At 39.4% G+C, this 13,061-nt stretch overlaps 1 protein-coding gene across 1 annotated transcript in view; it reads right to left on the bottom strand.

Moving 5' to 3' along the window:
• Nucleotides 1-2,032: 2,032 nt before the first annotated feature.
• Nucleotides 2,033-13,061, bottom strand: part of LOC122070382 (ribosome-recycling factor-like) — a gene marked incomplete at its 5' end in the record, with an annotated part of 32,984 nt that continues 21,955 nt past the window's right edge. Inside the window, 7 exon segments of the mRNA XM_042634531.1 lie at nucleotides 2,033-2,509; nucleotides 2,587-2,655; nucleotides 3,730-3,798; nucleotides 3,901-3,922; nucleotides 4,164-4,255; nucleotides 4,468-4,583; nucleotides 4,669-4,818. Of these exon segments, the coding sequence (XP_042490465.1) occupies nucleotides 2,429-2,509; nucleotides 2,587-2,655; nucleotides 3,730-3,798; nucleotides 3,901-3,922; nucleotides 4,164-4,255; nucleotides 4,468-4,583; nucleotides 4,669-4,818 (599 nt within the window).

The following is a 13,061-nucleotide window of genomic DNA, read 5'->3' as shown; positions in this document are numbered from 1 at the left end:
ACACACTTCTGTAGACACTGCATTTTGTAACCCCAATATTCCCCCCACCCCCACCCCCACCCCCACCCCCCTCTTCTCTCTTCTTATTGGTAGCGATTTGAGCCCAAAACTGCTCGTAATGTTTTTCTATGGAAAGTAATCGTTTTGCCCCTAGAGCTTGGGTGCCTAAATATTGTCAGAATGGGTTGAAAATTTTCAAATAACATATTTTCATAATATAAAAGTTTGTCCTAAAATTTGGTGCAAATCTAACTGTGTTTGACCATCATTCTACATAACCCTAATTCTACCCCTAATTCTACGGGCCCTCCTATTTCCGACACAAATCTCAATCATGAGTGATTGGCATTGTACGGGGACGTTTCTAGATGAAAGTCTTTAAGATCCTTAAATCGCAGCTACACTTTTCCACAAGCTTCCATCCACAAACCGATGACCAAACAAAATGAGTTAATGTCTTACTTAGAGGAGTACTTATAGCATTTTATGAGTGCAAATCGAAAGGATTGGGTCCTACTTCTCGATTTGGCACTGTTTTTTTTTTTTTTTGTAACTTAAAACGGAGTGAGGCGTCAGGTCATACTCCATTTGATCTTGCAACGTCATTGCAACCACTGACACCTTTCACCGTGGCACAAAGATACATAGGGTAGAAATTGTAAAGCATATCAGTTTTAAGGATTGGCAAGAGCAGATCGATATAGCTAGAACATATATAGAGAGAAGGCTGCCATGAGAATGAAGAAATGGGCCGATGAGAAGAAGTGGCCTTCAAGTTCAAAGAGGTGGACAAGGTTATGGAAGGTACCAACCTTCAAGTGATCCAAAAGGTGCACAAAGGGCTAGTACATCACTATGAATGACTTTTTCCCGTTATTAAGAAAGTAGGCAATGTTTCCTGCCAATTTCAGCTAATTGCATGGGTGAACATATATTCAAGGATCAGGATCCTCTCTTAAGCGGTGATCACCCAGGTATTGTCATAGTTATCTGAATGATCAACACGTGTCTAAGCAATGATCCAACGACTCTCGATGCGACTACTCTATTCTAGTCGGTAAAAGCACAGCCATTGGATCATTACTTGAACATGTGTTGATCACCCAGCTACCTATGGGCTGACCTGGGTGATTACCACTCAAGAGAGAGGCGTTTCGCAATGGGCAACTGGCGACATTTCACAATCCTTCAAGGAGTTGAGTACGTACTATCTAAACACCAATAAGGAGGGAATTCTAGCATAGATAAAGTACTTAATCAAGTGAAAAAGATTACCAAAGCTAAAAAGCATCACAAGGAATCTCAAGGATTTGATCAACTGGGCCGGGCTGCTAAGGGTTCAAATGCCCAAAATGTTACTATACCCATCTAGAGCTTCCTACACTTACATGGATAAGACTCTAGAAGAAAGGCCAGATATTTATAGAATAGAAGAGAAATATCTAATAACGTAGAAATATCTAATAGTTGAAACAGTTCTAGGAAATTCTTAGCCATTAGATCAGCAACATGAGTACAAATTCTAGCCATTGATTTATAAGGCCTCAAAAAGGGTCAGCCTCCCTCATCTGAGGCAACTAGAGTTGAAAATTCTCCAAGCATTCCAAGTTCTCTCTCGAGTCTTAATACACAAGAGGGTTGAGTGACTTGAGCAGACTTTGTGTAACAAGTGCAAGGGTTGCATAAGTGCTGCACCAGCCAAATAACTTCTCTAAGAAGTTAGTGACATCTCACTTACCTAATAATACAATGAGATAATGGCTGGGTCCTAAGTGACCATTCACCCAAGTCACCAGTTGAAGTCTTACGACTCTAAAATGTGTAATCATTTTAACCCCATAGTCCCAGAGCCTCAGGGTATGCATCTGTTATTGTTATTATTATTATAATTATTGATCCATTCCCTGAGGATTGCTTGCTTTCATGAAGAATCATCAAATTGTGCAGGATATTTAGAATTGTATCTGTCACCTGTGGTTCAGGAGGATCTACCTGTTTAGCCAATTGTGTGCAACAATTTCTCAAACCATCATTGATCATGGAGGCCATCAAACTTATTACGTGCTCAGGTACTGTCAATAATGTAGATCGTCGTTACAAATTGATACTCACTTGAAAAAAAATCTGCATATTGAATGCTTCTATGAGCTTTATCACAAGAGCAACACAAAATCCCATCCAAGATGGAGTAGGGGCATTTGACAATGATGTTAGAACTTTACCCTTCCCAGCTCCCAATGTATAAAGCTTCACCTCTCGCTTTCTCCTGCTGTGAAATGCTCACTCTTAAAAGAGTTTAGAAAACAATTCAAAAAAAATCATGTTCCTGAACTCTGTGTAAAAGACAAGTTGCTTTCAACAAGATGGAAGCGTCCAAAGATTGGTCAGAGATCATGGATATGGAGTCCATATAGCAATCACTTGCTATTTAACCTGCAAGGATCTCTTTCTCCTTTGCTTTGCACATTTCCTCTGCTGATTTGACAGACTTCTTTGTCATTTCGTCCATCTGGGGAAAGAATGTACCAATCAGAAAACTTGGTTAAAAACAGAAACCTTTCCAATGTTATTTTGTGTGTTACTCACTTCTTTCTCAAATCTCTTTGCATCATCCTTCGGGATACTTGACCCAGCTTTCTTTATTGAATCCAATGCCTGCACAACCAAATTTAAGAGTTTACATAATAAAATTTAAATTATCCAATATGACTTTCATATTTCCTTACCCACCTGCTCAGATCACACATGCAGTGTATCCTCATCATCCAAATCAATAGATAACAAGTATTATCCTATCTGTTCATCGGAACTGCTAAATCTTCATTTTAGAAAAATATTAATTTCATATGAAGGTTGAAAACATCCAACCAGTCTGGCATTTTGGCAACAACTTTGCTCTATAAAAGATAGACCTATAGTCTGGATTCCTAGAACTAGCTACACATGCAACACACAAGAGTTCACGGTTGATCAAGGATGACTCCAACACCGCATCTAAGCACGACGATAATCAAAAATGCATAACTTCGGCTGGGAACAGACATCCAGTTCCAACATTGCATGCTATTTAGCATCACGTTTTCTATTAAATTGTAAGTTAAAAAGAATTAAAATCCCCCGCTAAATTCTAATAGGTAAGATTTATGTGCGGTGCAGATTCTCAAATATTGTATGGGCAGAGTGGGTGGTTTCTACCAAGAGACTATGGATAGACCTAGTAATCACCACCTTCTTTCAAGGGTAGAGGAGCGAGACGCTTTTAAGCTAGACCAGAGCATCCCTGCCTGCCAAATCCCGAGTCAAAATGAAGCTCGGCAACAGATTTTTCCTAACCAAAGTGAGTTGATACTTATTATCCTACTGCTACGGTAGGCTCAACCCCAGGTTCAACATCCCACTCTGGGTAGTTTTAGTTAGGACGAAGAGGGCTTGGCAGTTAACAGTGAAGAAAGAGGAGAATTACTTGTTAACTGTTCTGAGAATTAGATGACCGCCATGGGTTGATTTAACCTAGGGAAGACCCAGCATCCTTACATGTCTTATTTGCAAAATTAGACTAAATGTTGCTGGAGTCAGTGAAAATGACAGTAGTTGAAACACTGATGAACTGTTTTGAACCATCTGTTTCTGTTGGGGTGTCTGCTGCAACGTTAAACAACGATCTTTCTTTCATAGCTATAGTAAAACAGAAGCAAAGAACAAGAAGAATCTATGTTTTCTGTGTCATACCTTTTGACGTGCCCTTCTTATACTTTGCTTAACCTCTTCAGCAGATTTGGCGACCACCTTACACATTGCCTGATACAAACCAATGGAACTATTTTTTTTTGGAGTAAAGAACCAAAAGTATTGACTACAGAAAGAGGGCATAATAAGGAGCATGGTCCAGAATGAGCTCACCTGCATGTGTTCCTTAGTCGATCTGGACATAAAGACCAGAAGAAAACATTAGAGATGAGGGGGGAGGGGGTAATCAACAAACATAAAGAGGCTCACAGTCTCGAAGAGAAGTTTTGGAAAGAGAATGTTCTTCGCTCAATTAACATAAAGGCTTGTCCCAGGTCCACTTGCTAGCAATGGCTATTACTGGGAAATGGCCTTCATTTGGGCAAGCACATAAAAATTAAATGCAAAATATGAATTTGAATGGAAGGATTACTTACGGTGGGATCGCAGCAATCAGTCTTTGGCCGTCCAACGTTGGATTTAAACCTAAAGGAGATGAAACAATGGCATGTTCCAACTCTTTTAGGGCCTGCAGAACAGGTATACTTCATAAGGTACACAATTTCTCGAGAAGAACTCAAGTATCTCAAAGTCTAGACCACTGGCATATTTTAGTAGAATTCCCAAGAAAATGTCAAAAACATGTACTCAAAAGCAACAAATTTAACCAAATAAGGAAGAAAGGAGCATATCCAGCTAATAAACATTAAACTTGGCTATAGAGAATGTATACTCCATTACATTTGGATCATAAGCTGTTACTGAAAGGGTTTTCGAATCTATGACAGAAACAACAGCTAGATGACTCAAGGGCATCTTTACACCACCCGTTTCCACAATAATATGGTCAAGCATTCCTGTAGAAAAAGTTCCAAATGGTCATCCAAGTAATTCAATCTGAATGCTGTAAATTCATTTATAAAGCAGTGCATAGCATAGTACCTGCTGATGCCCTTCCTGTCCTTAATTTGCTCAGGTCTCGTGATAAGGCATCCATTGCTGCCTCCATCTGTGACTGAGCAGCTGCCTTAACAGCAGGCCGGACATCTGGCACAACTTGAACTGTATCCCCATCATCATCATCATCATTCCCTACAAACATAGACAAAAGCTGTAATATACAAGCATGAAGATAATTGTTAAGTCACTGTACTAGGAAGATGGGAAACTCTGATTAGCAAAGTTTCTTATACGTCTGAAAATTGTGGTTCCTCCACAAAAAAGAATCTCACTTGCCATGCTTTTTATAGGCACCACTTAACTGAAATAAATTTAAAAAACAATACAAACAGAATCTAAGCAGCGAACACATCATTCACCAATGGTCTCATAATTGTTCTAGCAATACTACCTCACGGGCTCAAACAAACAGTCAATGGTCTCAATGTAGCTAACAGTCAGCTTGTATCTAACAAGCAACGCCAACATTCGAGAGTGAGAAAGCATGTATTTTCAGAGGTCCATTTGAGACCCTAAAGTCAATAAGACAAGCAATGCCAATATCAGATCTTGAAAGAATCAGTTGCAGTTTGGCTTTTGACTCTCTACCACCACTGTGCAAATGCAACAATACCCATTAAGATACTTAAAAAATCACTTGAAGATGTTCCCATGACTCATCAAGCAGCAAGATTGTGAAAGGGAGAGCATAATGGATGGAAGGAGAAGAAATTGAATTATGCTGAGTATAACTATTCCATGACATTGTGGATGGGCACATCATTGTGGAGGAAAAGATGACAGGAGAGAGAAGCTCTGTTAGGGTTTCTAAGGGTGGTGTTCTTTTGAGTGATTCTCAGGATCTGGATGGAGGGTTGGCAAGGATTCCATTGCCTTCTTTGGTTGTTGTCAAAGGGGTTCCTGGTGAGTCTGGTGAAGGTGTTAGGGTGCTTGATTCTGCAGCTAGGGTTTCTCGGCTGCAGTCGATTGCCACTGTTTATGGTTCAGGTTTGGAGTCAGGACTTATCTCTGAGGCTGCGAGAGTTTCTCTATTTCCTGGGAGATCTTTGCAAGGACAGATGTGCATTACAGATTTTTTTAAGAAACCTGCTTCTGTTGCGGATGTGGCTGGGGTTTCTTCATCTGAAAAGAAACGATCTGATGTGGATCCGGATTCTAAAGACTGAAATTGGATCGCTTAGGCCCACAATAATGACCAAATAACACAACCCAAAAATAGAATGGCAAAATTGTAAATAGAGCTTTAACTAGATGGCAAAACTGTAATTAAACTCAAGTATAATGGTTGAGGGCCATTCTTGTAATTTCAGAAACAAGTAGGGCTTTAGAAGTAATTAGATGGCAGCTACGGTAGTTTTAGAACTGAAAATTAAACATTAAGGGCTTTATTCTGGAATTTTAAAGAAAGTGGGTTAAAAGAGTGTAAATAAAGGAAACATCATCTTCAACCTTAGGTAACGTTAGAGAACAAGACGTTAGAAACGAAACCTCTAGCTGGCTTCGATCGGCAGAGCTCTCTCAATTGTAATCCAATCAAACCGATACTTTGGGAGAGAGATCGGAAGTCAGATTGCTCTTGAGTTCAGAAGGAGATGCTACAGCCTCGGGGAGGATCCTGCGATCTGAACCTGGTGGAGGACTCAAATCTGAGTTCTGGTTTTCATATGTTTTGTCCGCTGACTCGCAAAAGCTTGGAATGGAAGCTAGGGAGGGGGAGCACTTATGCCCAAATTTCAGGTTGATAGCTGCAGAAACAAAGGAGTTCGAACTTCTTCACTGGATGCCAGTACCGCCTGGACTGAACCAGAAAAAGAACAAGAAAACCAGAAAAAAGAAGAAAAATAACAGAAGGAAAAGAAAAAAAAAAAGATGAAATAAGGAAGAAGAGAAAAGAAGGGAGAAGAAAGTGAGTATCAGAGAGGAAGGAAAAGAGGGTCGGCAGCCATGGCAGCCATCGTTCAAACCAAAAACATAAATTTTCCAATTCATTCAATTCTCATCTCAGTTGAGTTCAATACATCTATTTAAAGACTGAAAACAGACCTACTTTCCTATTTGAAACAAATATTGCATCTAATTAAAATAGAAATAAAATCTCACTCAATTGAAAATCTACAATACTAATACCAACTCTAAAAAGGAAAGAAAATGAATCAAATCAAAGGCTATCTCACGCCCAACGCCCAACTGCATCACGATCAGATAGAAAAATGGGTGAGAGCAGGAAATGGGCTTCTTATGCTGCTGCTGCTTCTGTTAGTCGATCTTGTGTTCCAGATCTGGAATTGCTACCTGATCCAGTCTTGGAAGGTGATATTACGAAGATGAAAATACCAGAGTGCTTATCAGGCCCAGGTTGAAAAACACAGATTTGCTCTGAGTGGGAGAGTGAAATTACAGCTTCTTCCTTAAAGATCAAGAAAAATGTTGGGGATTGTTGGGAACTCTCTTGAAGTATTGATATTCGCAGGAGTATGGAAACGAGGTGATTTTTTTTTTCACTCGTAAAAGCTGTTGGTGTTCCAGTAGCCATTGATAGGAGAACCAAGGAGTTTCAGTTTGGGTACTATGTACGAGTTGCAATGGTTATTAACAAATCTGCTCCTAGGGTTCAGGAAGTTGTGGTGGAGAGGGAATTTAACGATTCTTCTGGGGTTTTTTCTTTTAATCAAAGTATAGTTTATGAGGAAAGTCCCAGTTCATTGTTCAGTGTGCCAACGCATTGGTCATAACAGTGATGTGTGTGATAAATATGGCAATGAATGTTGGGAGGTCCATTCCATCCCTAGGATGGTACCTGGTAATGGTACTGGTAACAGCCGTCGTGTTCGTCAAGAATAGAGGCTGTTGCTTCTGAACATTCCAAGCGAGTGGAGCATACCTCGGAGTTATTTGTCCTACCATTGCATGATCAGTTGCATGGTTCAGAGGCTACACGATCAATGGTTGGTACTTGATAGGAGGAATGAGAATATTTGTGAACATGATGTTATTGCGGTTGTGGCAGTTGAGTGCTTTGAGGGAGCAGATCTACAGAAGTTCGTGCTAATGATGTCATGTGGGATTTAGGTTCTGAAAATTTGGCTGAGGATCACAACAACATGCATCTCAGTGATCAGGATCAGGACAATATGCATCCTAGCCCGAGCCTGGATGTGGCTAATTTCTTGACAGTTACTGGTAAAGATTATGGGAATACTGCTATGGTTCAGTTTTCTGAAATCCTTCAAGTTCATAAAGCTCTTGAGCAAGATGATGAAGGTTTCAATAAAAAATCTAAGAATGGTTCCCATGAGCCGAAAAAGCATCATCAAAGCTATGGATCTCTAAGGAGATTGAATCGTGTCCCTTCTCAAACAACACTGTTGTTTTGGAATGTAAGAGTATTTCTAAGTGCAAAACTTCTGCAGCTTTGAAAGGCATTGTTGCTGATTACAATCCAGACATAATAAGCATTGCAGAACCTATTATAAAGGTTAATAGGTTTCCCAAACCATTGTTCAAAAGTATGGGTTTTCTGTGGATTTTATTCATACTGAAAGGGATGGAAAGTGTCCAAATCTCTGGATTGTTTGGAAACATGATATTCCAAAGCCTGCCCTCATCAGTTTCTCCAATCAGCAGTTAATTGTATTATTTGATTTTATGGATGGAAAATTTTTTGTACATCAGTCCATGGACTCCATGCTAGCTGCTTCCATGCTCTTCACAGAGATTTATGGCCAGATTTGAGTTCTCATCTATTTCTACTGTTTCCTGGATGGTGATAGGTGATTTTAATGAAATTCTGTTTGCTCATGAAAAGCAATCTCCAGGGTTGCTTAATATGAGCTCAGCCTTGGAGATCTCAGCCACGGGCCCATGACTGACGCATGCTCTCTCTATTTAATATTTCTCCTAAGGGCAACAAATTTACATGGTCAAATAACAGGCATCAAGGCAATGTTGTGGCAGTGTTAGATCGAAGCTTCTGTAAATAAGGCTTGAATTGATGTTTATCCAGATGTTTATCGAAGGGTCCTCCCAAGGGGGCCATCAGATCACTCTCCTATTTTGATTAATTCTTCCTCTGTTCTGAAGCCAAAAAAATTGTCCTTCCAGATTACAGAGATTTTGGCTCAAGCACAAGGTCTTTTTTTATGTGGTTTGGCAATCTTGGTCTGGTAGCATTTCAGGTTCTCCTATCTATGTGGTGACTCAGAAACTTAAGAGGCTTAAACCTATTCGGCGTGAATGGTCTAAATCTGTTTTTTCCTAACATGCGGTTAGGTGAACTCAGGTGGAGTTGGAAGATGTGCAGGAGATTTTTGAGACTGGGTCTTAATCACATCTCTGTGACTCTTGAGTCAGCAGCAAAAATTGATTACCAGCAAGTTCTTCAGTTACAAGAGAAGCTATGGGCTGAAACTTCTAGAGTTCGATGGTTGACTTGTGGAGACAAGAACTCAAAGTTTTTTCATCTCACAACCAAAATCAGGCGAAGTAAGAATACAATCCAGAAGCATGGTTGATGGCTGTAATCTCTTCCCACAATTCATTGGGAATTACATTGTGGAATTTTATGAGAGCTTTCATAATATGTTAGAGATGGTGGCAAATCCGGAAATTTTGTCTTGCATCCCTAATATTCTATCTTCTGAGGATAATGATTGTTTGACGGGTATTCCTTCATTGGAGGAGATTCGGGCAGCTGTTTTTGATTTAGATCCAGGGAGTGCTCCAGGCCCCAATGGTTATCCTGGTGCGTTTTAAGAAACTGCTGGTCTATTGTAGATGGTGATATATGTGCAGCCATTAAATTTTTTTTCCAAAAATGCATTATCACAAAGGTGGAGGGAGCAATTTCTTTGGAAAAGTTCTGCCCAATATATTTGGGTAATTTTTCCTATAATATCCCTAAAATTTTAGCTACTAAATTGCCTTCTTTGCTTCCTCGCTTATCTCTGATGAGCAGGGAGCATTTCAAAAGGGGGAGTTGATTTTTTCTAATATTTGTATGGCCTCAGAGTCTGTAAACATCTTGCAAAGGAAGGTTCATGCTAGTGGCATTGCTTTGAAGTTAGATCTACAAAAAACATAAGACACTCAGGATTGATATTTTTATTTGCAGCCATGTGCCATTTTGGGTTCGGAAATAAATGGATCAACTGGACCCATAGCCTTCTATCCTCTGCAAAATTCTGGTTAATGGAGGTCCTGGGCTACATCAAGGAGATCCTCTAACGCCTCTTCTTTTTTTTATAGCTGAAGAGGCTTTGTGCCATGGCATTTCGGAGCTAAGAGGATCAGGAAAGATAGGGCCTTACAGGGGCTTTGTAATGTCCTCGTTCCCACTCATCTTTTTGCAGATGATGTCTTTATATTCATGTCTGCAGGGATTCGAGATGTCATGAACTTGAAGACCTTCTTAGAGAAGAACCAAAAATTTCCAGGTCAACACATTCATCTTGGTCTTGCAAAGCTTTTATGGGCAATATATCCAGGACAAGGAGGGCTTGATGTGTGGATGTTCTTGGCATTACAAAATGTACCTTCCCCACAAGGTACCTTGGCATGATATATTTAAAGGAAGAGTGAAGAAAGAAAATGTGTTTTCTCTGATGGACAAAATCAAGGCACGTATTACGGGTTGGAAAGGCAAACTCATTCCTATACCAGGTAGAATTTAGCTTGTAAGATCAATGATTTCAAGTATCCCAGTCCACAATTTTTCTACCTATTGGTGGCCTCCTTTGACTCAGACCATAGGCAATACTGGAAAATGACAATATCTCACTCGAAATCTCGGTGTTTTGCCGAGATTTCTGTTCATTTCTCGGTTTCAACTGACTCAACCAAGTCATACGATGTTTTAAAATTTCACCTTTCTCTCTAGATCTCGCCTTTCTTGCCCTGCTATGAAGAAGAACCCCACAAGACTTTATGATTTGGTCTTCTTCTTGCCAAATCTCACTTCTACAGTAGAGATTATCAACTTCAACACTTTGAGATTGAAGATTTGACACTTTTTTATGTCTTTTAATTCCTTAAGCTTATTTAAGTTGTTTTACATTTTTACTTGAATTGTATGTGTTCTAAAAGTACTAGATATTGTGTGGAATAGCCTAAGGTAGACCTACACCATTGATTATCAACCTAGGGTCCGTAGTCAAATTTTGGGTTTGATTTTAAAAAAATCTAATGCTTCCACTATGTTTAGAAGGCATAAAATAGGCTAGATAACAAGTTTCATGGGCTAACTTGGCCATATGGCTACCGAAACCCATTCCCGAATTGTCCTGTCCAAAAATGCATGGTTTCGCCGAGATCTCAGTTTTTGGCCTGGGAGAAACAGAGACCTCGAACCTTGGATTAAAATCCTGGAGAGGTGGATATACAATTTATTTTGAGCAGAGATCCAAAGATCTAAGAGGCAATTATAGTTATTAGGATATGTACCATGATACGGGGAGTGTCCCTATCTTGGTTTCCTTTATCGCCTTATGTCTTTAATTATTAGTAGGAGTTGGGAGGAGTTAGCTGTTAGTTTCATAGTCTAAGTAAGTTTCTTGTTTAGACTATGTTTAGTTTCTCATTCATATTACAATTGTATTTACGAGTTTATAAATAAATACACAACTCACAATAAAAATCTACAATCTAAGTCTATCGTGGGTTCAACAACTTCTCCATTATCTCTCTCTATCTCTCTCTCTTCTTCTTCCTCTACTTGTCCTGATTTGTTAAACTAAGCTTTCGTTACAATAGTCAAATGGGACTCAGTCCCTCGGCATTCGTCATTTAAGTGATATCAATAAGGCTCTCCTATGCAAATTATGCTGGTCATTCAAGTTGGATATGTCTCATCTTGGTGTTTTCCTGAGAGCTAATAAGTATTTACATGCAAATGGCACTCTTAAAAGCAACGCCCAAAAATCATCAATTTGGGAATTAAAAAATTTTGGAACATTGTGTCTTCTAATGAGAGGTGGATTATTGAGGATGGCTCAAAAATTCATTTCTGGCCTGATATATGGTTGGGGGAGAGATTGGTTGCAGATGGTATTGATCTTGGTGCCAAACTTTTCTCTTCAAAGCTTTCTCATGTCATCATTAACTCAAGCTGGAAATTTCCAGAGGTTATGGTTCAAATATCTTGAAGAATATATTCTTGGAGGTTTCAGGTTTCATCTATTCAGCTTCCTTTACAGCATGAGGGTGGGCACATTTGGAAGGCATCCCAATCTGGGAAATTTTTAGTATCATCTGCTTGGGATTGCATGCATCTCAGCATCTCAGCATCTCTTAATTCCCCCTTTCTATGTTTAGACCACAGTTCACCCCCCCCCCACCTTTTTTTTTTTGGGATCCATGTACCCGACCCATTAAGTTGGGATAAGGATTAGTTTGTTGTTGTTGTATCTTCATTCCCTGCTCAAAGCTCACTAGTATTGCGGATCTTTTTGCATGGTGGATTCGAAAATCCAGAGTAATAAATCTGAAAACTACTGATTCTCTTGCATATTTGGACAGAATGGGACGTGAGAAGATTTGATGGCAAAGCAAGGAATATCATGATGGTAATGGAGTCCATTATGGATATCAGAGATGCATGCCTGTTGCTGAAATGTAAAAATATTTCAGTGAAGATTTGATAATATCTAAGCATTTTGGTGTTTCTCTTTCAGCTCAAGAATTACCGAAGTTCGATGGCTGAAACCAGATTTAGAATGGGTCAAACTCAATGTACGTGGAAGTTCTTTGGGGAATCCGAGCCATGCTAGTGGAGGAGGTATTTCCAGAAATTTGAATGATGAGCCCTTGGGTTCTTTAAGTGTTTATTTGGGAGTGCAAACAAATTTCTTTGCAGAGGTTCCAGCTTGGATAAATGGGTTAGAGTGTGCTAGAGAAAACCATTTAAAAACAAAAACACTTTGGATTGAATCTGACTCAAATGCTGTAGTTGTGTGTATGGAAAACAACAATATTCCTTGGATGTTTCAGCAAAGGTGGCTCTCTATTTCAGATTATCTGTGAACAACCACATGGAGAGTTTCACATTGCTTCAGAAAGGGGAAGGTAGCGGCATATGTGCTCTCTAAGTATAGAGCAAGATCACAAGTCTCTCAGTTCTGGTCTTATTGCCCTACCTTCATAAAAAATGAGATAAGATGGGATTACAAGAACAGACCTTGCTATAGATTTGAGCTTTGAAATCAATTGTTAGCTTTCTTGTCCGGGTTTTCTACTTATGACAATGCCAAAGTTGGAAACTAGGATAAGTTGGTTTTGATTTGTTTTCTGCTGATAGCAATGTCATAGGTGGAATTGAAATCAAAATATTTTTTGCTTTCATATGTGTACTGCCTAGACATTAATCTTGACATCTATTATTT

The sequence above is a fragment of the Macadamia integrifolia genome, chromosome 2 (genome assembly GCF_013358625.1).
Source record: "Macadamia integrifolia cultivar HAES 741 chromosome 2, SCU_Mint_v3, whole genome shotgun sequence".
Lineage (NCBI taxonomy): Eukaryota > Viridiplantae > Streptophyta > Magnoliopsida > Proteales > Proteaceae > Macadamia > Macadamia integrifolia.
This window is presented reverse-complemented; position numbering and strand designations above follow the sequence as displayed.